At 39.3% G+C, this 24,569-nt stretch overlaps 1 protein-coding gene across 5 annotated transcripts in view; it reads right to left on the reverse strand.

Annotated features, from left to right (window-relative positions):
* Positions 1-1,129: 1,129 nt before the first annotated feature.
* The window catches only part of DIXDC1 (DIX domain containing 1), a 69,509-nt gene continuing 46,069 nt past the window's right edge, over positions 1,130-24,569 (reverse strand). For 3 of the 5 annotated variants that reach the window (XM_070490304.1, XM_014855446.3, XM_014855450.3), the window contains 13 exons: positions 23,988-24,077; positions 22,059-22,112; positions 20,617-20,667; positions 18,050-18,154; positions 17,569-17,622; positions 17,013-17,105; positions 16,861-16,932; positions 16,069-16,158; positions 15,561-15,722; positions 14,976-15,042; positions 7,178-7,283; positions 5,833-5,941; positions 1,130-4,429 (listed from right to left, as the gene is read on the reverse strand). In XM_070490304.1, coding sequence (XP_070346405.1) covers positions 4,349-4,429; positions 5,833-5,941; positions 7,178-7,283; positions 14,976-15,042; positions 15,561-15,722; positions 16,069-16,158; positions 16,861-16,932; positions 17,013-17,105; positions 17,569-17,622; positions 18,050-18,154; positions 20,617-20,667; positions 22,059-22,112; positions 23,988-24,077 — 1,134 coding nt within the window. In that variant the 3' untranslated portion in view covers positions 1,130-4,348. Of the gene's footprint in view, positions 4,430-5,832; positions 5,942-7,177; positions 7,284-14,438; positions 14,463-14,975; positions 15,043-15,560; positions 15,723-16,068; positions 16,159-16,860; positions 16,933-17,012; positions 17,106-17,568; positions 17,623-18,049; positions 18,155-20,616; positions 20,668-22,058; positions 22,113-23,987; positions 24,078-24,569 lie in introns of all 5 variants that reach the window. The other 2 variants (XM_014855445.3, XM_014855444.3) reach the window with 1 other exon arrangement.

Here is a 24,569-nt window from a genome sequence, read left to right on the forward strand (position 1 = left end):
GATTTTTACAATTATGTAAAACTATTTATGAATAACAATTGGAAGAAGCAATGGAAGAATAATTGTGGTTCGCGAAAGGGCTTATACTGTAAATTTATAAATTATAAAAATGTTTTAACAATTTTGCATTAGCTGAAATGTCTTACTACTTCCACTGCATTTGAATTTAATAGCTGGATCTAAATTAGCCTTTGTATGAGATGATCTTCAGTTTTGTTCTTCTTAGGTAGGCTTGCTTAAACCTTGTTTTGCATTTTTCAGTGCATTATCAAGTTTGCATTTTGAATATACTTTTGACAGGTATCGCTAAATCATAGGAGGGCACAGGTGGAACAGTCCAGGGGTGGTAAGTTTACCCCACAGGTAATCTAGGAATTCTTACGTTTGTCAAATCAGTCTTGAGAGAATAGGCCTGAATTCTCCTAAGCAGATTGGATAAAGGAATTTAAGGAAAAGGAAGACTCATTACTTTAAGGTTTGAAGTAGAGAGACATGTAGAATGGTGACATTACTGACACAAAATGGGTAGATGGAAAGAGGAATTAGTTGGTAACAAAGGATTCTAAGTTAAGTTCTTTACATATTTAATTTTAACATAATAATGGAATAACAATTAAAATGGCTTGTAATTAATAGTTGAAAATATGTAATTGAAAGTCAAGTGAAAGCACTCAGGGCTAAAGATTTACATATATAAAACATTCAAATTGCAGTGACAAATGAAGCCTACTTAAGTTTTAGAAAGGCAGCTTTCAAACTAACTTGGAAATTCTGGTTCTTTTAAGGACATTTCTGAAGGTCTCTTGTTACTGTTTCTTGCTTTTCATTAGAGACTGTTTTCCCACATGGTTTACACTCACAGGTTCTTATGTGTTTGCTTTATATATAGTTTCCAAAGAAATGCTAAATCAATTAATTCTCTTTGATAATAATAACCTATTCTGTGCTTACATTAGAAATACCAATAGTAAAATATCTGTAGCAATAAAGTAATCCTTATCTCTACTCCCCAGGTAGTGAGTAAACATGCTACCAGGGAGATCACTTGAGGAAATTTACTTTCAGTAAATGTAAATGGCTTTATTAATTAATTTCAGTTGATAAACACAAGTGAAAATACTTAAAGGTATTTAGTTTGCAAACTCCATTTTATTCATAGTTTCTTTTTTTTTTTAATTAGTTCACAAATCTGGTACATACAGGCAGTTAAAACTGGTTATCACTTTGATAATCAGAAGCCTCTGGTATAACACAGCCTTCATGAAAACATTGTAAAACAGGGAGAATACATGGTAATAATCTCTTTGAAAACAATGGTTGCAAACATCCATGTTTCTAAGAAAATATAACTTTACATATATATTTTAAGCAAGCTATACCTCTTACATAAATTCAGACAATAGGAGTGTGCAATCATAATGCTTATTTTATGGGAAAAAATGAAATTATAATTATGACCTAAATGCTTTTAAGTAATTACAGTCCTCGTGGATTGGCTGTAGAACATAAAGATATTTTCCCTAATTTACAACCATCCTGGTCAAAAAGAGCTGAAAAGTTGGTCAGGAAGTAAGATTGCCATTACCGAGTAAGTTTAACCCAAATTCTTTAGGTTCAAATTGTAAAGTGTTCCAATTCCAACTAATTTAAGGAACTGAATGAGAATAGGGCTTCAGTTTTTAAACGATGAAGACTTCTTAAGGAATTGAGCTTTCTACTAAACTAGTTTTTATGAGAGGGTCATTTTTTTAATCTAACAGGGTTTAGAGATTATTTTATGAACTCTAAACATTCTAGTTCCTTAGTTTTCTCAAAGAGAGAACTTTAGGAATAGCAGGATGGACTATTCCACACAAATGCCATGAGGGGACAATACTCTGATCAGTCAAGAGGCCTCCCCCAGTGCAGCCACAGGATATCAGATGGACTATTCAAACCAGAATGAATCAGTGCACGCTCCTCGGAAGGCTCCTGTCTTTAGAAACTGGAAGGAGGACTACCACTACACTTTACACAAGAATTACTGGAGTGACATCCTGTATTGCGGGGGCTTAGCTGTTACCCATGGCATATGAGATTATTGGGCCAAAGAGGAAAAAAGTCATCTTATTTTCTCCCCTGAACTCAACTTCAGCTTTCTATGGAGGCACTAAGGCCATGCAGGCTCCTTTTTGAAAGGACATAAAGATAAAAGACAAGGTAGAGGACTTTGACATTTTTCTCTGATTTAATTTTCTCTGAAAAGTTAAATTCTACATAATGGTAAGAATGTTTGCTGAAAGAAAACTGACAAGTAAAAACTGATTTAAGAGACAGACATTCAAGATTAATTGTACTGGAAATACAATAACGAATTTTGGTCTGATAACCCTCATGCTGTCTTATAGCAAAACACTAAAATTCATGCAACAGAGAAATGGGTGACATGAGGATTTTTTCTCCAGACTTCCTGGGGAAAAAACTGAGAATATACTGTTTTCTTCTGTTTGCTTTCATAATGAATTATTCTTGCTTTTGACTAACTTTCCAAAGTGTCATTTCCAGTCATTTCTGATGAGAAATCATTCTTCAATAGGAGAAGACCAGGTAAACGTACATGAAAGACATCAGGTGTCTTTTGAGCTCCTTCTGTCCGCTAGAGGAGCAACCAAATAGATTACATAAAACTACCTCCAAAACTAAAATGGCAGGTAGAGTTGGAACAGAATTAGTTGTCATTAGTATACTTGTAATAAAATAAAGCTTGTTCTGAAACCGCAAGGGCTGGTAAGAAGAGAAGAGCCTGTATAAAAGCTACTGGGTTCTCTAGAAAATGGATACAGTATACAGAATGTGAGAATATACAGAACTCACACTCAAGTTATAAAAATAGACATGGTTCTCAGACAACAAGCAAATGAGTACAAAAGAATTCTCCAAACATAACTATTTTTAAAAGACACATCTATATATAACAATGAAATGTCATCTCAGAGCTTCAATGAGTAGACTGTTGAAATGGCTGAAAAGGGGAGATGAACTAGAGACAGACAGGTCAAGAACCCAGGACAGATCTGTCTGACTGTTCTGGTTGGCAGTGTACATCAGTGGTCATAGGCAGAATTTTGGGAAAATATGTATATATAGTAATGGCTGATTGGTTGATGGTGCTTGGTGAATGAGAAAACCCAAGTTACTAAGTTATATCTGGAAGTTTAACTCTTTTAGCTTCTACACTTGACAATGTTGCACATGAGAAAGGATTCTAGATTTTTTTCACCTAGAATCAACCCTGCCATTCACAACTCATGCTCCATGCCCCCATGGTTCCTAGTGTACCCTAAAGGATCAGCCTAGACTAAATATATAATAGAAAATAACTCTGGCCTTGAAATGAAGAGGGGCAGACCAGTAACTCATGCTCAGTACTCATAAGTTACAAATACTGAAATTAATGGTCTCTCTCCTTTTGACTCCAAAGGAGATGTCATGAGCTAAAGAAAGTCATGAGAGAAAGAAAGTCAAGAAGATATGGGTAGCAGCACCTTTCCATACCCGCCTGGATTTTTAAGGAGACTTTCACTCCTTATTCCTTTCAAGCACAAAGTTCATCAACTGGAAAAGAAAAAAATGGCTCTAAAGTTAAAGAGTCCCCAGAGAAAAACTAGCAGTACATGAAATACGCCTCTGTGGGCCGAAGGATAAGTTGCAGAAGCAGTTAAGACACAAGAGGCAGCCCAAGGTCTTACTTATGGTTTTAGCACAGTATAGCACAAATGGGCAGCCCTTTTTCCATCCAATCAGCAATTCAGCACCATCCATGTCCAGTCCAAAAGATTCCTGAAGAGTGGGCTTTCATCTTTGGTACCACCTCATGAGTTATTCTTGGTTTGCAATAGCTGCAAAGAAGCAAAAAAGCTGGTACCTTTGCCTTGTCTGTGAGTACAGATGCTGGGACTCTGATTGCTGCAACCATTGAGGCCAGTTAAAATAATACTGTAACACACAGGAGTGATGCATCCAATTCCCAGGTTCCAGATAATAGCAGCCATGCCCCTATAGGAGCGGGATCATCCATCCCCATTGGTTAAGGCCTTCGGTTTGTTGTTCTCAGAGTAGAATAAAACACTGTGTTCCCACGGACAAGGAACTCCAGATGAACCCATGGTCTACATTTGGACAGAGATTTTAAGTACCATATATGCCAGGCACAGACACAGGACTGGCCTGTGGCTATCACACTTGGAAAAGTTTCTGTTTTGGCAGCACGAACTAGAAACTTCTTAGTGTTTTCCGGTTTTAGTCCTCTTTCCTGAGTGAAGCAGCCAGGAGTGCCAAGTTCCACAAGGCCCTAATCTAATACTCAGCATTAATTTTCTCCATGGTCTTCTTCCACCCAGGCTACAATTTTCCCCTCCCATCCAGGGATGGCATCATCATCGTGAAAAACCTAGAGAAAGAAAAAAAGCCACAATGAAAAAACAGAGTAAGACAGAGAGTCTCACCAAACAACTGCTGCTGAAGAAAATAAGACCTCCAACATAAAGGATAAGAAAGTGTGGAGTGGGGGCTGGCCCATGGCTGAGTAGTTAAGTTGGTGCACTCTGCTTCAGCAGCCCAGGGTTTCACCAGTTCAGATCCTGGGTGCGGACATGGCACCGCTTATCAGGCCATCTTGAGGCAGCATCCCACATGCCACAACCAGAGGGACTCACAACTAAAAGAACAACTATATACTGGGGGATCTGGGGAGAAAAAACAGAAAAAAAAAAAGAAGATTGGCAACAGTTGTTAGCTCAGGTGCCAATCTTTAAAAAAAAAAAAGCGCGGAGGAAAGCCTGTGTCCCTTTGGTTTTGTCCCTAAAGTTATAACCAATAAAAAAATATATACATATATATAAATAATATATCTTCTTAGTTCCATATCTATGAAATGGTAAAAGCATCCCTAACACTGCTTTGCTCATAGAGATTTATAAGAATTAATAAATTACTAACCATAGAGCATTTTGGGCTTCTTGAGAACTGCAGTAATATAAGCATTAAAAAAATGAGAAAGGGGAAAATTTTGGTCCTAGGCATTATAAAGAAAGGGTTAAAAAGACTAATCTTAACATGTTTGCATGCAGTTCTTTTCATTCATTCTTTCAGTGCATTTCCTAAGCCACTAATAGGACACGGTTATTAAAACATTTCAGTTAGGAAATTTTTACCAAATAAAATACTGGCTTTTCCAACCTTGTTCATTCTGTAATGACAATGAGAGCACTTGCAATATGTCATAACCCAGAACTCTTCCCCCTAAAGAGGTCTATTTTTAGCAGATGGATTATAAAGAGAAGCATGGGCTAAGAAAATTGTCAACGAGTGGAGAATAAGCTTAGATGACTTTCCAGAGCTCCTCATTTTCGTCAGCTGAGAAACTACCACCACAATATACAGTTCAATATAGTCATGCCTGTTTATTTATTTTGCTCTACTATAGCAAAAAAAACTATCTGCTTCCTTATAGCAGAAAGTTTTCTAAGATTTGACTACAGATAGAAAAGGGACCCCAAAACCAAGCTTTTGTTTAATCTTAGGTCTTTTATTTTCCCTAACAAAACTTTTTCTTTTTAAAATAAATCCAAGTTTGGTCAAAGTGATTAAGTCCTTGAACTCAAGAAGCTACCAACTTCTTGGGCCATTTCCTAACCTTCTCAGTCTAGAGTAATCAGACTGGTCTGAGGCTCTGGGAAATTCCTCTGACCTGGTTAGGGAACTCAGGTAGTTCTGGGTACTAATCCTTGAGTAGGAGGTTTGTGGTGCAGGAATGACCGGTAATGCCACCCAGACTTCCCGGGGATTCTGTACCTCCTCTTTGACAGTGCCAAACTCGGGATCTAGCGCTTTGAAGTGATACCGGTGATTCCCTTCTCGGTCAATAGCTGCTTTAAAATCCTTCAGTGTCACTTCCTCTAACCTGCAACAAAGGAGAGAGCACTAAAATAGACTGCTTATCAATAGGTTGGAAAGATAAGATGTTAGTTTTAAACCCAGGCCCCTGCCAAAGCCTCTCCAGGCATGGCCTTGTTAGGTCACTACCCCTGATAACCCTGATGATTCTAAAACAGCAGAGGTTAGGGAGTAAGTCACCATTAGGGAATGAAAATGGCATTACCTGTGGGGTGATCTGAGAATTTAAAATAGATTTATTGCTTCAGCAGCAGCCAAATCACTTTTCTCTATTTTCCTCTGGAAATAAGACATAAGGTCTCTGAAATCTAATTTGTTGAACTATCAATATGTCTAAGTTCTCCTGATTTCCTTCTTTGTAACAATATTCTATTTCTCTAGGCTGGCAGTATTAAATCAAATATTCCATCTTTATCCTTCTAACTTCAGAAAGCTCCCCTCTAACCCAGACCAAGCAAACAGACTCTTTAAGGAAAGGGAAATCCTATCATCTCTCTCAGTAATTGGTTCCAGGGTTTAAAAATCTTTACTTCAAAGCCAATTACCTTAGAAGGGAGTATATCAACAGAGTGTGTGAAGGTTTTTAAATAGGTTAGTTGCAGTCATCAAATAGTGACAAAGAAGAATGAGTAATAGCTGTGGAGTAACAGACTGCAATCTATGGCTATCAGCAGGAGCTATTTTGAGCACTTAAAAACTATTTTTCTGGGGCCATCTCCGTGGCCAAGTGGTTAAGTTTGCACACTCTGCTTTGGTGGCCCAGGGTTTTGCCGGTTCAGATCCTGGGCGCGGACCTAGCACCACTTGTCGGGTCATGCTGAGGTGACGTCCCGCATGGCACAACTAGAGGGACCTACAACTAGAATATACAGCTATGTACTGGGGGGGCTTTGGGGAGAAGAAGAAGAAGAAGAAAGAAGATTGGCAACAGATGTTAGCTCAGGTGCCAATCTTAAAAAAGTAAAATAAAATAACTATTTTTCCTAATAATAGCAAATACTTGGAACATATTTGCATATCAGGATTGGAAGCACTATTACTGCGTCTGTACCTAGCAGATTATGACTTGTCCCTTGTAATGTCACTGGTTAGTGGTAAAGCTGGAACTAGTACCTCTATCTCCTGTGCTCTTCTCACTACGCCACAGTGCCTCCCAAACACCTCAGCTGGTTAGATAGGCAGTAACTAACGATTCTGCCTTCCTGCCCTTTTTTCTAGAGAAATAATGATCCCGGAATCTCACCTCTTTGGTATATTGACCATGAAGGGTGTAAGGGACCGGTCAGTGAAATACAGCACTTTAGTGCAGGCGCTGCTGACAGTTGGAGAGCTCTGCGAGTGAGGCAACTCTGCAATCAGAGAAAGAAACTGTGGTCAGAACATTCAGTTTCTCCCAACCACCCCTCATTTCCATTTATTCAAAATGTCCCAGGAGAATAAAGCTGCCTGAGGTCACAGCACAGCTTTCACACCCTTGCCAAACACCATATCCATAGGGTGTGACCAACAGGAAGTCACCGCTGGGGCCACAAAGACTACAGGTGCTTCAGACGGACACTTTCACAAGGACCATCATTTCTCACCCATTCCAGGTATTTCTAGCAGGGGAAAAGCAACCGTTCTGACAGGCATTGTTGCTAAGAGTCAAAGAGGTCACAGAAGCCCAACAAGATTTCAGCTAGGACAGAATGGACACATAGCAGGCGCTGCAGACACTGCTAATATTTAGATTTTGGAGGTCAGTGTAGCGAATGCTCATGCAATTCATGAAAAGAGAAACAAATAGGAATATGATCCATAGGAGCAAAGTAACCTTAGAAACTCAGATTCTAAGAGGCCTTATGCTTCTAGTCTAAAAGGTACAAGACATACCTTATCCTTAGCTATTCAGGATCTATATGTGTTGGTCCCATGGTTTTTAACTCAGGTTTCTAGATCCACATCTTGTCTCTACCCTTTGTATAGGTACTTACACAAAATCTTAATTAATAAGTACATGTGATTATGACTTTAAGAGAATAGGAGAAAAGACCAATCAGAAACTTTTATCATAAGCACTAAGAAATAATTAAACTTTGATTCAAATCTCTTCCGCAATTCCACCTACACATATTTTCTTCTTAACTTAATTCTAGGCATTGATCCCAATCAAACTGGCAGTCACAGGAGAGCGGTTCTATGAAGGAGTTTAAAACAAGGGAGAATATGAAGGATGAATTAATACAGGAGAGAAAGACAAGGGAACACTCTCTCTTTGGACAGCAATCACAATCAGTCAGTTTTCTGAATTATTTTTCAAAGAATGCCAACTATTGAAACTTTCATGTCATGATGCTCATTTGACTCCAGCACCTAGAACAGTGCCTGGCACACACACAGTGGCTGTTTAATAAAATATTCAGTTTTATCATTAAATTTTAGGATTCATTCATTCATTCATTCAACAAACATTTACTGGGCACGTTCCATGTGCTAGATTTTGAGAATATAAAATCAACTATATGTGGCCTCTGACCTCAAAGAGTTTACAATATCACATGGATGACATATATGATTACAAGTAATTTCAGTACACTAAAATCAGATTTTTACAAGGAAGACTGGAGATGGGGCAGTTAATTCCACCTTCAAGAGGTCAGAAAGGCCCCATAGTTGGAAAATCTTTAAACAAAGCAGCTTTAAAAAATCATCAGGGGCCATCCCCCTGGCCGAGTGGTTAAGTTTGCACGCTCTGCTTTGGCAGCCCAGGGTTTCGATGGTTTGGATCCTGGGCGCAGACATGGAACCACTCATCAAGCCATGCTGAGGCGTCCTCCCACATAGCACAACCAGAAGGACCTATGACTATAATATACAACTATGCATGGGGGGGGTGGGCGGAACTTTGGGGAGAAGAAGAAAAGAAAGAAAAAAACCCATCAGATAGAAGTTGGAAAGGGCATTCCAAGAGGGAAGGATACACGTAAAGGCATGAAATGGGACCACGTATTTATAAAACTGAAAGTCAGCTAGTAAGGCTGGAGCATAAGGAATACACTGGGAAGCTGTGGAGATAAGGATGACAAAGTAGGCAGGAGCCAGATCACAAAGGGCTCTGCCAGGCTAAGACATTTAGATATTAGTCTTAAGCTCTGGGGAGATACTAAAAGGGAGTGACACAATCAGACTGACATTTTAGAAAAGTCAATATAGCAGCAAAGTAAAGTATGGGTTGGATGGGAGACACTCTGGAAACCAGTAATCTCCTTAAGAGGCAATTAGAACAATCTGAAAGATGAGGAAGGACAAGATGTAGCTCTAGAGCCAGAGAAGGCATGGATGTGAGAGACCTTCAGAAGGTAAAAGTCTTAGTACTTGGGATATAGTTGAACATTGGGGATAAAAGGGAAAAGCCAAAAATAACTGAGATTTATGGTCTGGGAAAATGATGCATGGTAGTACCATTAGCTAAGACAGGGGAACAGAAGTGAGTTATGTCATCCATTTAAAATGTGTATTTGGTGCCTATTATGTATCAGGTACTAGAGATGCAAAAATAAATTAGATACGATCCCCACCATTAAGAAGTTCAAAGTCTAGTGGAATGAAATAGCAAAAAAGTTACGATATATGAAAATAATATTGCTATGGACTGAACTGTGTCCTCCCAAAATTCATATGTTGAAGCCCTAAACCCCCATGTGACTGTATTGCAGATAGGCCCTTTAATGAGGGATTAAAGATAAATGAGGTCATAAGAGTGGAGTCCTGATCCCATAGAACTAGGGCCTTTATAAGAAGAGGAAGAGACACCAGAGCTCTCTCTCCACCATGTAAAGGCATGAAATGGGACCACGTATTTATAAAACTGAAAGTCACACAGAAAGAAGGTGGGCGTCTGCAAGCCAAGAAGAGAGCCCTCCCTCACCAGAACCTGACCATGCTGGCCCCCTGATCTTGGGACTTCCAGCCTCCAGAATTGTGGGAAAATAAATTTCTGTTGTTTAAGTCACTCAGTCTATGGCATTTTGTTATGACAGTCCAAGATGACTAATACAAATGTTATGTACACATTTTGGGTGAATTTTAAGGAAAGAGTAATCATGATGTCAACTGCAACACAGAGGTCTAGTAAGTAAAGATGGGTTTGGTAAATAAGTCATCAGTGACATTAGTGAGAGTAGTTTCAGGTAACTAGTGAAGACGGCTGGATTGGATTGCACAGACTTTCAAGTGAAAAGGAAAAAGAGAATAATGAGGGAGAACTAGTCTTACTCAATAGTAAATCTTATAATAAAATGATAATTGTAAATTCAGTGTGGCATTACTATAAAAATCATGTACAAAAAGATCTGAGACTATATGACCCAGAAACATATCCTTGTGTACATGCGTATGTGTAAATTTAATACAGATCTTTAGATGGGGTTACATCCCAATAAACCCATTGTAAGTTGAAAATATTGTTAAATGGAAAATGTGTTTAATACATCTAACCGACCGAACATGATAGCTTAGCCTGGCCTACCTTAAATGTGCTCAGAACACCTACATTAGCCTACAGTTGGGCAAATCATCTAACACAAAGCCTATTATATAATGAAGTGTTGAATATCTCATGTAATTTATTGACTACTGTACTGAAAGTGAAAAAAAGAATGGTTGTATGGGTACAGTATGGTGTTAAGTGTATCAGTTGTTTACCCTCATGATCACGTGGCTGGCTGGGAGCTGCAGCTCACTGCCACTGCCCAGCATCACAAGAGAACATCGTACCACATATTAATAGCCTAGGAAAAGATTAAGATTCAAAATTCGAAGTACAATTTCTACTGAATGCATTTTGCTTTCCCACCATCATAAGGTCGAAAAATCCTAAGTCAAACCATCGTAAGTCAGAGACCGTCTGTACATGATTTTACAAGCCATCACGAATCAGTTTTAGCTTTAAAGTTTAGGTTTATGATCCATTTGGAGTTAATCTTGGCATATGGTATGAGGTATAGATCAAGACTCTTCTTTTTTATATGGGTGTTTAATCATTCCAGGACCATTTGTTGAAAAGCCTATCCCTTTGCCATTGCATTGCCTTTGCATCATTGTCGAAAATCAACTGCTCAAATACATGTAAGTCTACTTCTGAACTCTCTCCTCTGTTCCACTGATCCATGTGTCTAACCATTCACCTATACTGCGCTGTCTTGATTACTGTAACTTTATAGTTAGTTTCGAAATCAGATAGTGTGGTCCTCCAACTACTTTGTTCATCTTTCTCAACTCTTTTTTGTGGTTATTCTAGTCCCTTTATTGTTCCATATAGATTTTTAAATCAGCTTGTTTATGCCTACAAAAAGTCTGGTAGGATTTTTATTGGAATTGCATTGAAACTATAGATCATTTGGGGAAAATGGACCATCTAAATGTTGAGTACTCCAATCCATAAACATGGTATATCTTCTCATTTATTAACATCTTCTATGACTTATTTCATCAGTGTTCTGTTGTTTTGTAGTTTTTAATATTGAAATGTTACACATGTTTTGTAAGGTTTATACCTACATATTTAATGTTTTTTTTGGTCCCACTATAAATGGTACTTTAAAGGTTTTTTCTATTTCCAAATATTCATTGCTAGTATAAGGAAGAAGTACAATTGACTTTCTACATAATGACCTTATATCCTATGACCTTGCTCAACTCACTTCTTAGATATAGTAGCTTTATTATAGATTCTTTGGGATTGCTACATAGACAATTGTGTCATCTACAAACAGGTAGTTTTGTGTCTTCCTTTCCCATCTCTATGCCTTTTCTTTTTCCGGCGTCTGTGGTTCATTAGAGATACTAGTTTTGGAATCAGGGTAAAATAAAATGCGTTAGGAAGTGTTCCTTCTATTTTCTGGAAAAGTTTGTGTAGAATTGGTATTATTTCTTCCTTAAGTGAACCCATTTGGTCCTGGAGTTTTCTTTGATGGATGGAGCATTTTAAACTACAAATTCAATTTCTTTAATAACTATAAACATATTCAGCTTATCTATTTCTCCTTGAGTAAGTTTTGGTGGTTTGTGTCTTTCAAGAAATTTATTCATTTCATCAAAGTTGTCAAATTAATAGGTGTAAAGTTGTCTCTTCCTTAATTATGCTTTTGATGTGTAAAGGATCTATAGTAATATCCTCTCTTTCATTTCTAATATTTGCAATATGTATCTTCTCTTTATCATTATGTCTCTTTATACCTGAAAATATTCCTTGTTCTGAAGTATATTTTGTCTGATACTAGTATAACCACACCAGCTTTCTTTTGATTAATGTTTCCATGGTATATCTTTTTCCATCCTTTTACTTTTTTTTTTTTTGAGAAAGATTAGCCCTGAGCTAACATCTGCTGCCTATCCTCCTCTTTTTGCTGAGGAAGACTGGCCCTGAGTGAACATCTGTGCCCATCTTCCTCTACTTTATATGTGGGATGCCTGCCACAGCATGGCTTGCCAAGTGGTCCCATGTCTGCTCCCGGGTTCCAAACCGGCGAACCCCGGGCTAGAGAAGCAGAACATGTGAACTTAACCACTGCACCACTGGGCTGGCCCCCATCCTTTTACTTTTAACCTATTTATATGATTATATTTAAAGTGGGCTTCGTATAGTCAGCATATAGTTGAATCTTGTTTACTCATCCAATTTGAGAATCTCTAATCTTTTAATTGATATGCTTAGACCATTTCTATTTAATGTACTTATTACATGTTTTGATTAAAATCTACTATCTTCCACTAAATACAATAAAATGATAATAGTCTCTAGGTCAGTGGTTTTAAATCTCTTGTCCTCAGACCAGCTACTTTAGTAAGAACCTTCAGTCTTCATGGCAACCATAACTGGATATCATCACCCACATTTACCAATGAGGAACAGAAGTTACGGGGGTAAAGAGTTCAGTTCCTGAAGTCCCAGAATTCCTGATTGGCAGCCCCAGAGTTAAAATACTGTTCTGCTTTACTTGAAAGCTGTGTTTTTCCCACCAAACAAGGCTGCCTCCCAATTAATATGATGCTCGTAAACAATAATTTTGTAAGTGGTAAGGGACTATGTAATAAAAGACAGATTAGTTTTTAAAACCTACCATCCACCTTGTTTTCTATTTGTTCCATATGTTTTTTGTTCCTTTTTCTCTTTTATCCTCTTTTCCTCCCTGCCTTTAGATTGAGTGTATATTGAGTGTGTGTGTGCGTATATATAGATATATTTTTTTATATTGTCTTCAAAGCCCACTGTATTTTTTGTTTGTTTGTTTGTTTTGAGGAAGATCAGCCCTGAGCTAACTACTGCCAATCTTCCTCTTTTTGCTGTGGAAGACTGGCCCTGGGCTAACATCCATGCCCATCTTCCTCTATTTTATACGTGGGATGCCTGCCACAGCATGGTGTTTGCCAAGTGGTGCCATGTCCACACCCAGGATCCGAACCAGTGAACCCTGGGCCGCTGAGAAGCAGAACATGTGCACTTAACCGCTGCGCCACCAGGCCGGCCCCAGCCCAGTGTATTTTAGATTCTCAATTTGGATACATCATTTCAACATGTAAACAATATTTTTAACAATGAGATATTTTACATTTTTTGATACTGGATTGAGTATTTTATGATTCCTTTTTAACTCCCCTCTTAATTTTTTATTTAACTTTTAAAAATTTTCGTGGTTGCTCTTGGATTTAAACATACACCTTTAATTAGTCACAGTCAGCTTTCAAATAATATTATCCCACTTCCCCTACAGTGTGAGAACCTTACAGCAGCAGAGTCTAAATATCTTTATCTCAATCTCTGTACTATTGTTGTCATAGATATTACTTTCACACAGGGGATAAACCCATAATACATTAATACTATTTTTGCTGTAAACAGTGTGTTATCTTTTAGACCAATTAAAAATATGGGGAAGAAAAGGTCTTTTACATTTGCTTTCACGTTAACCACTTCTTTGAGTAGAACACCACAGTCTTTTTCCAGGGAAGGAGGAATTTATTAGACTTTTGAAAAAGAACTTCCAAATATTTAGACTATCTACATTGGCAGTTTCTACTAACCTACAGAAAGTACTCAAGAGGATAACAATAAAATAAAAAACCTCTCAAGAAAACAGAAAGGACTGTTTCTAAAAAATGCTAGGAAAAGAAACTGAAACTAATGTTGGTACTAACATAATTTGTTTCATTCCCAGTGTAGACACCTCTTGATTCAAGAGCACAAGATATCTGGAGGCTTAAGAATGCTACTTTATTTACTCTACAAAAATACTTTACCTTTCATATTCGTGCAAATATTTTAAGTGTTTTACTTTAGGTTTTGTTTATTAATGTGGTCTTTAAAATTGCATGCAACATACAAAACTGATGATGGTCAGCTTTTTACTATTTGGTTGTTGTAAATTATTAGATACTTTTAGATTAGGCCTGGGTAAACTATAAAAGATAAGAAAATGTGAACGTTATTAAACAAAGGCTACAATAAAAAGTAAAATAGAAATTACCAGGCAGCGTAGATTTCCAACATGCTGAAATGAACAGGGGAAAAAATGTAATGAGTGAGCATAGAGCCAGTTAAAACATACTTCCTAGCCATGGCCACTAGATGGTGCAAATATTTTGCAAGACTAAACTGAATGACCTAAACACTCAAAACTTAAAGGAAAATTCCCAAAGAAATGAAACTTCTTGCCTCTAGGAAGAACTGGAAATTCTCTGTGCTATTTGGGATTATAGAATGATTTGTGTTTTTGTTGTATATTTTGCTTTGTTCAGTATAAATGTTTTGACAATGTCCAGAGACATTTTAGCCTCTCCGAGTCAACGGCATCTTGCGTGTGGTACTTGAGGTGATGGTGTGATGATGATGGTATGTGTCTTCATAGTCCTAGAAATAACTCGATTCTAGTATTGCTACAGAAATAACATAAGAGTGAGTACTACAAGAAATATTCTATCCCGAAAATATTAGTAGCATGAAAAATACTAAATTTCTGATCTAATACACTAGGAGTCCTTACTGAGCAATAATGAATACTTACTCGAATTAGGGGGCCAGGAGTCCCGATATTCACTGCCTGCTTGAGTTCTGGTTGACTTGCCTTGAACCTGGGGAGCCATATAAAAATCCTAAGAATTATGATCAGTAGAGGAACTTTACCAAGAAATTTAAATCATAAAAGAGCACCTAAAATATATACTTGTCTACCCTATCTCCTTCCACAGTATATAAAATTGGACATATTCACCCTAACACTAATAACATACATTTATAAAAGGCTCTCGAGTTTCCAATGCATTTTCTCATATATTTTTTTCATCCAATGTCAAGCTCATTCAGGGGGGAAGGGGTAAAAAATAAGCAGTAAAGAGAGGCCAGTGGGGTCAAGAACCACAACTCCTTAGACAGTTATACGGTTGCTAGGAGCAAGAGTTATCACGAACTCCTTCCCTAGATTGTCCTACCATGATGGAGAGTCCACTGAGAGGAAAACCAAAGAGAAAAGTAACTATAACCTTCAGCAGGCTCTTATATCTTTTAGCACTGCCTTCATCTAAATTAAAATTGATAAAACTAAGCTTCTTTGGGAGCTTGCCTAAGAGAAATACCAAAGAAAGAGGATTACCCTTCTTTCTTGTTTCTTCTGGGTCTCCATGACATGCAGGCGCTCCATGAGGCTGGAGATGCCCTGCTCTAAGCTGTCAATGGTGTGGTGCTGAGGATCATGGCCACTGAAGCTATTGCGCAGGCTGCGGAGGGCATCTCGAACAAGCTGCAGGTCGCTTGTCTGTGGGCAAAAATGAGGTGCTGTTGGCATGGCACAGTGCCATATTATTAACCACAGCCAAACCGCTGGGCTTAAGAAGGTATAAGGGAGAGGACTCCAGGAGAGATCTTTTATTTTTGAGGGAGGAGGTGTCAACAGTAGGAAATTTTCCTGCATGGAAGCGGGCCTACTGTTTGCCAACTAATTCTTGATTTTGGATATCAAGTACCTCACATCTTTATATACCCAACAGATGTAAGAATTAGGAAATGGGGATAGAAAAGGCCTGGTCCACTGGCAATGGTTAGGGTATTCTTCTGGTTTTAGCTGGATGTGACAGGTCTGTACTCAAATCCTAAGAACCTACCCCTCTGTGGGTGATGGAAGCAGCTGCTTTTCCTGCCACTGGAGGGTGGAAACCATTGCTTTGAGAGTTGTGACTGTTGTAGTTGGTCACCTATAGCAGCAAGATGAAATGATGCTTGTTAGAAGGGAGAATTCCAAACCCAGATGTCCTGTCTTAGTTTTCTTCTTTACATTTATCACTTCCTGACACAGCAGATATTATGTATTTATTTAAAGTCTCTCTGTTAGGGCGTAAGCCTCACGAGTGCAGATTTTTCTCCCCTCTATCCCCAGTACTTGACACTTGGTAGGCATTGTCGAGTGCAGAATGAACAGAATGGAAACTTCAGCCTAGAGGCCCCAACTAGCCTCTGCCCGGCCACTGGAGGGCCTGAGATTACTGTGCCAGCACCTCCTGCCTTTGCTTTAGTAATAAAAAATAAGAACAATGACTAATACTTTTTGAGCTTGACACTGTGCCAGATAGATCTACCAGGACTGCATTTAGTTATTTACATGGATAACCTTACATATTCTTCATAACGGCAGAAAAGGCCACTATTACTTCAATTTTCCAGATGAGCCTTATTTCTAAGTCTCAGAAGCTAAGCAAATTAAAGTCACACAATGGTAAAAAGTGATAAAGATGGAATGTGAAACCAGATTTTCTTAGCCTTGAATCTGCACTCTTAACCCCGCATCAAATAGCCTCCCAACACACTGACCTGTGGCCTCGGCTCAGCCCTGAGTCAGAAACAGAATCTCCCTTTTTGCCCCTGTAAATGTGGGAGGGAGACCTCGAGTTGGAGGTTACCTCATCTGCCTCTCTTTTCATACAGTGAGCCAAAAGGACATCTTTGTGTTCCAGCTCCCGCTCCAGATCAACCTGCAAATCAAAGACTAAATCAGCAAAGGACGTCTTCAGGCCAGAAGGGCAGGAACGACAGTGGCTGAATATGGTCCCACCTGCTGGTAACTGGCCTCAGAGAGTTTCCGGAGTGCTTCCTCCAACTTGGCCTGATGCTGCTGAAGGAGGCGATCCTTCTGCCCCAGCTCTTTCTGCAACAGAGAGCAAGCTTTCAGACGTGTGGCAAAGCCAAGGACATCGAACAGTTCACCCTTCGTGACGCAATTTGCACCTGAGGAAAGTAGAGCCTCGAGGGGAAGTCCTTTCCCCAAGCTACACAGGAAGACATTACGCACCATAGTAGTCTGACTCAGTGCAAAGGATTCTTGGGAAGGGAACTACCATGTGCAGAAGGACCACTACATTCCCTCCATTCTAATTAGATAGAAAGGTTAAGACTGAACTGAAGTTTCCAGACTTCTAGTTCTGTACTCCTTCTCCTAGCCATGCTATCTATTCTTCAGGGTTGGAGAATCAAAGGAACACAGAAAAAGATTTCCTTGCAGAAAGGAAGGATGAGAACTGAGTACCTAAGCGCTCTTTGAACAATGCCAATAATAGGCTGCTCATAAAAGGTCCAATGGAAATCACTTCCAAACTGATATACATTCTTACTTTATATTCTCCCAAGAGCCGGTTCCTCTCATCTAGCTTCCTCTGCAGATCCACCTGCAAGAAGGATAAGAAAGAATTAACTGGCATAGAGGTATTGTCTGCCAACACTGGTAGGAAACCACCTACTTGGTAACCAGAGTTCATGCTGCCAATTATAGTATACAGCACAGAGAGGGCATGGTTATAGTAAAAACACACAGCTGCTCTCCATGTCTTTAGCGAGATAATCAGACTACAGAACCACAACAATTTAGCCTCTGTCTCAGTGTCCTCAAAGTTGAAGGGCTCAAGGCCATGTAGTGTGAGCTTTTACCTAGGAACAGACATGAGTCTGATGGGGGATAAAAATAACTGCAGACACTGAGGGCAGGCATCCGGAAATAGGATAAGAGATTAGGATGGCAGACCCAATAGGACTTCATGCGGTATCCTATTGTGCTACTGGGGCTCAATGAGGTCACAGTTCCCTCATTTAACTGACATTCTGGTTGTGCAGCTCATCTTTGTCCATATTTGCTCTCAGCAGTTCTTGTTTGAGCTGAAGAACAGATGTGTCCTGCTGAGTCAACCTCTGCTGCAAGGCATCCTGGGGGAAAAAAGCATGCTCATTACTGTGGTCCCAATTTACCAATCAGCCAGTTATTACTAAAAGTTTTAAAGCCCTCACTGCATATCAGCATTAGTTCTGGTAAACTGGGAGACAAAAGGACTGTAGGATCTTGCCACAAGGTGATAAGCAGGGATTCTTTTGTCCTCTTCCAAGACACTAGCATCTAAAGGAAAATCCTATGCGTTGTCCTACCAAGCTGATGAAACCTGATTTTTCCTTCACCTAATACTCACTCCCACCCTCCACTGTATTCCTGAAAGCATGATGTCCCAGAGAGCAAATGCCTTTGAGATCACATAGACCTACATTCAAATTACAAGTCTACCACTTACTTTCATGACAGTGACCTTGGATGGTGCACTCTCCTTCCTCCCATCCTGGCTTTCTAGTCTATATCTTGGGCATATAAAATACTCAATCTACATGAGGTTTTTTTCCTTCTTCTTCTTTGCCAAAACCCCATTTCCTAGAGGGCTGGGCCCTATCGCGGCCCGCCATATGTTCATGTAGGATCCCTGGAATTCTCCCGCCCTGCCGTCCAGAGCCTGCTCCTGCCCTGCTTCCATTGCCTTCCAATGCCTAGTCTGGACCAGGACTCGGAATCTACTTCCATGCTCAGAATTGTTCTTGGATTGATGGTTCCTCTTCCCGGTGACCTAGGATCTTACCAGCTTTAGGCTATCTTTCTCTCAGCCTGGACCCTCTTGGCTCCTATCACACCTAAGAAAAGATGGGTTGTACATACTTACTTAAAAGCGTCTGCTATAACACATTCCTCCAATCATGGTGACTTCAAATCGAACTAATGGACTGGAGCTGCATTACAGTATATTTGCTCTGCCTTTTCTCTCTTTACAGACTGTAAAGAATGGTGCAGACTCTGGAGAATATGGGAGCCCATTCTAAATATGCTGTCTGCCATGACAGTAGATGGCAAAGGTAGTGTAAGGTGCCCTTGGCATCAGCAGTTCAGAGGAACATTTCCCAAAGTGTGCACCATGGGATCTTAGTAAGTGTTGCATGGGAGACAAAGTATGTCTGTGGCTAACAATTCTAAACTTTTTTTAGGCCAACCTCTTTATGACAGACCTTCTCAGGACCTTTAATATGCTATTATTCACTGTAACTCTTCAAACATGTAGGGCATTTCTCAAACTTATTTGAGCATGAAACATACTTGCTTTCTGAAGTATCTCAAGGGACTAAGGCTACAGGACATACTCTGGAAAATGCTGCTGTTACACTCTAGTTCAGCCCATAAATGGGAGCGTAGGGAAGGAGAAAAGCAGCAGCTGAATAATAACTTTGTCCACTTCTAGGTATTTATTCAGCAGATATACTCCTGCTTGGGTGAAATAACATATATTCAAGGTTATTAGCTAGATCACCGTTTGTATTAGCAAAAGACTAGAAATAACCTAAAAGACTATCACTAAGAACTGATTAAATAAATTATCATATATACAAATACTGGAATACTATGCAGCCAAAAAAAGACCTAAGAAGGTCTTTATTTACTGAAATAGAATGATCTCCAAGATATTCCTAAGTGAAAAAAAGCAACATGTCAAGCTGTATTTATTTATACTATTTATATTTATCTACTTATAGTATTATATTATTATTAGGGGGAAGATTATATACATACATAATTGTTCATAACTGATAAAGTTACCTCCAGGAAAGAGAACTAGGTGACTGGGTGCACAGGGCCAGAAGGCAGCCTTTTCAAGGATTATCCTTTTGTACCTTCTTAACTTTAAACCATCTCAATGTTATTAACTATTCAAAAACTAAGTAAATTACAATTATTCATTATTATTATTATTATTTTTTTTGGTGAGGAAGATCAGCCCTGAACTAACATTTTTTGCCAATCTTCCTCTTTTTGCTTGAGGAAGATTGTCACTGAGCTAACATCTATGCCCATCTTCCTCTACTTTGTGGGTCGCCACACAGCTTGATGAACAGTGCATAGGTCCACACCCAGAATCCGAACCTGCAAACCCCAGGTCGCTGAAGCTTGAACTTAACCGCTGTGCCACCAAGCTGGCCCCATAAATTGCAATTTTTTAAGAGGACATTCTTCTTTAGAACTGAAGAAAACTCATAAAAAACTGAAACTTAAGAAAGCTGTAAAAACAGACTGTTTTTACATATAGAAACAATCAAGGTGGTACTGAGAGAAGTGACAGCACCATGAGTCATAACTACCAGAAATAAGCCTCAGCAAAACAAAGGTATATTCCTCAACATGCCTCACTCCCCATTCACAAAGCCCTCTCTTTACTAAGAGCACAGGGCCTGTTAAAGACCCCGGCAAATGTATACAAGAAAAGACCACAGGCCCAACCATCCTCCTAGTACCACTCTCACCGGCAGACTACTTTACCTCGCAGAGAGCTTATTTAAAGAGTTGAACGTCTTCTTTTTTTTACCTTTATTCCCTGTAAGTTTCTGGCTTCTTGTTTGCATTTCAGCAACTCCTTCTGCAAACCAAATATAGTTAAATCAGATGGTAGCATCTGGGTTGCTTCAGAAGCATTACCTCATTCTGTCAGTAAGAACACAAAACTCAGATAACCATTCTAAAAATTAACCCTCTACTGAGGCAGAAAGCCAGTCTGGTCTAGTAAACAGTACAGGCTGACCCACACAAACAAGAATAGGACCCATTCCATTCTTTCCTGAGGCACCCGGACTCAGCTGCCCAGGTAGAGAAGAGTCTTGCCGAGAAAGAAGATCCCAGACATTCCCACGGGCCCCCCTTCCCATATTTAGCAATCTTCATGGCAGGAACACTTAAACATAATAATCTAAATCCCTCTCACTGAAAAATATATGTCATATCTTAATATGTCTATCCCCAATGTCATTAAATAATTATCTCAGTTTTTAATATTCAGCAAAGGGTTAGAGTGCTTCTGATTCTCCAAGAGGGTATTGTTCTTTATGGACTAAATAAAAACACACGTAGCACAATAATGAAATATTCACAATAATGAAATGAAAAATGAAATAATGAAGTAATTAAACTTACAATAGATTAAATATATGTGTATGATTGTCACTAGGAAAGAGATTTTAGGAGAGGGACACCCATAACCCAGACCCCACTCCCTTCTTTACCTAATGCATCACATCAAGGTTTGGAATTAACATGTCTAAAATGGGGATTCTTAACCTGGACTCTACTATGGGCTGGAAAGTTATTCAAATAAAAATTCAAGTCAGTGAGTGTGTGTCCATGCACTTCACATATTTCTGGGGAGAGGGTTAATGGCTTTAGTCACTTACGACTCCAAAAAAGTCAAGACCCACTAACCTAAAAGGATTCTGGGAAGTATTCATTAAAAAAAGACCATATTGGACTATAGTTAATAATACTGTACTGTATATTTGAAAATTGCTAAGAGAACAGATCTTAACAGTTCTCATGACAGGAAAAAAGATTTGTAACTATGTGTGGTAATGGATGTTAACTAGACTTACTGTGGTGGTCATTTTGCAACATACACATCTATCAAATTGTACACTCAAAACTAATAGAATGTTTTATGTCAGTTATGAAAAAAAGACCATACTGATATTAGATCCATTTTTTATTTTAATTGAAAAAGAAAAACAAGGAAAGATTTCAAACATATAGAAAAGTATAACCAATAATGATACAGATACCTATTACTCATCACCAAGATTAAAAAGATGTTACTTTTTTGCCATATTTAGGACATATCTCTCTTTCAATTACAGACGTAATACAGATACAGCTAAAGTCCCAAGTCAGCATCCCTTCCCCTGTCCCCATTAGCATTCTGAAGCTGGTGGGTAACATTCCCTTAACTTTTTCAAAGGGTAAAATGTGCATGTCCTGACATACCTTTAGGTCCTGATTCTCCTCCATACTCTGATCCAGACGACTTTGGATTATAATCTGAATATAAGGCAAAAAGAGAATGCCATGAAATTCAGAGGCCATTCATTCAAGAGATATTTATAGAGTACTTACTAGATGCCAGCCCTGTGCTGTGGATACAAAGAAAAACAGGAAATAGGGGAAGCACATGCCCAGCCAGGGTGGTGCAGATAGATGAATCTGGATAAAGTCGGGAATGAGTATGTGTGTGCTGGGTGCAGGGGTTGGGCAAGGGGAAAGAGAAATGGCAAGAGATGAAGTTGGAGAGGAAACAGGGGCCAGATCATGAAAGACCATGAAGGCAACGGAGAATCCATAAAAAGTTTTAGGCAAAAGGATGACAAAATGAAGTTTGCCTTGAAGGTAAATTATTCTTGCTATTTAACAGAAAATAAATGAGAGGAGGACAGGAGAGGCATCAGGAAAACCAGTTAGGAGGCTGAGAAAATACTGAAGACCTGAATTAAGGTAGTGGCTGTAAGAAGGGAGAAAACTGGATAAAGATATTTAAAAAGTAAACTGACAAAACTTCGTGACTAATTGGATGTAGAGGGAAGGGTCAAAAGGATTAAAGGATGATATTCAGATTTCTGTTTTGCGTATTTGAGTAGATGGACAGTGCTAACAAACAGAATCAAAAAGGACAAGCAGGGCCAGCGCAGTGGCGCAGCAGTTAAGTGCGCACGTTCTGCTTTGGCGGCCCGGGGTTTGCTGGTTCAGATCCCGGGTGCGGACATGGCACTGCTTGGCACGCCATGCTGTGGTAGGTGTCCCACATATAAAGTAGAGGAAGATGGGCATGGAGGTTAGCTCAGGGCCAGCCTGCCTCAGCAAAAAGAGGAGGATTGCCAGTAGTTAGCTCAGGGCTAATCTTCCTCGAAAAAAAAAAAAAAAAGAAAAGAAAAGGACAAGCAGTTTTGGTGGTGGGGAGAGAAGGAAGAGAAAAGTTGTTTAATTTAGGACTCATTGAAATTGAGATGCTCATGGGACATATAAGTGGAGGTAATCAACCAGCAGTTGCACATTGCATATACAAATCCAGCACTCCATAGACAGAGCTGAGCTGGAAATAAATATTTGAGAGGCAACATCTGAATCAGATGGGAAGTGAATGAAGCTATGAAGGTGAATGAATAAGACAGAAGAGGGCCCAGAGTGGGACCCTGAGGAGCACCAACATTTAAGGTACAGGCAGAAAAAGATAAGCTTCAAAGGGGACCTGAATGTAAATTCTATGAGGACAGGGTCTTAGGTCTGTCTTGTCATTGGCACAGCTCCAGCACCTTGAAACAGTGCCTGGCACATAGTCACCACTCAATAAATATTTGTTGATGAAAGAAAGAAAGAAGGAAGGAAGGAGACAGAGAGAGAGAAAGAAAAAAAGAAAGAAAGGGTAGTTAAAGATACATGAGGAAAACCAGGAGAGTTGGAGTCAGGGAAGAGAGCATTTCAAGAAGGCGTGGTAGGGGGCCAGCCCGGGGCATAGCGGTTAAGTTTGCGCACCCCACTTTGGTGGCCCAGGGTTTGCAAGCCCGGATCCCAGGTGCAGACCTACACACTGTTCATCAAGCCATGCTGTGGCAGCATCCCACATACAAAATAGAGTAAGATTGGCACAGATGTTAGCTCAGGGCCAATCTTCCTCACAAAAAAAAAGAAGAAGGAGGCACGGACATGTGTATGGTGATGGATGGCAATTTGTCTTTGGGTGGTGAACATGATATAAACACAGAAATCAAAATATAATGACGTACACCTGAAATTTATATAGTTATAAACCAATGTTACCTCAATAAAAAAAAAAGAAGGAGGCACAGACAACAGTGTCAAATGCTACAAATAAAATACATAAACCAGATTATTTAGTGTCTAGTCGGAAAAGAAGGGGCTCACCAATTGTTCCTCAGGATTGACTCCTGGTTCACAGAGGGCCAAGGGCCTCTCCTGTTCATCTTCAGGTAGGGATCCATTGAGGAGTAAGGCCTGAATAACCACAAAGGCAGAAGGAAACTTAACTCCCATCAGATGACAGAGGCTAGAGTTTGGCTTGGTAAACTCATTCCAAATTGAAAGCACAACCAGGCTTCCTCTAGAAATCTCCTTGGTAAGTTTTGATCCCTAGACACCTCCAATTGCTCATCTCGGGTCTATCTGGGGTTCCTTTTGTCAGGCCCCTGCTCTCGGTTTCTCTCATCTTTCCAGATGCACCTGAATCCTCTGCGCCAAGGCTCCTTGGCCCCCGAAAAAAATCTAAAAATAAACTCTCCTTTCAGAAGTGACGTTTCCAACCAGAGCTATTCAAACTGAACTGTACTGGCTAGAAAGTGAACTAAAAGCAGTGTGGCATTATCTTGGTTTAGAAAAGTTTATCACAATGAATTATTTGGAATACATTTGGCATATTGACTTCGGTTTTTTAAATTTTTGTTTGCTTTAATAATTCTGCATTTTTACTCTCAAAAGCAACCTGGATAG

This window comes from Equus asinus, chromosome 20, assembly GCF_041296235.1.
Source record: "Equus asinus isolate D_3611 breed Donkey chromosome 20, EquAss-T2T_v2, whole genome shotgun sequence".
NCBI classification, from domain to species: domain Eukaryota; kingdom Metazoa; phylum Chordata; class Mammalia; order Perissodactyla; family Equidae; genus Equus; species Equus asinus.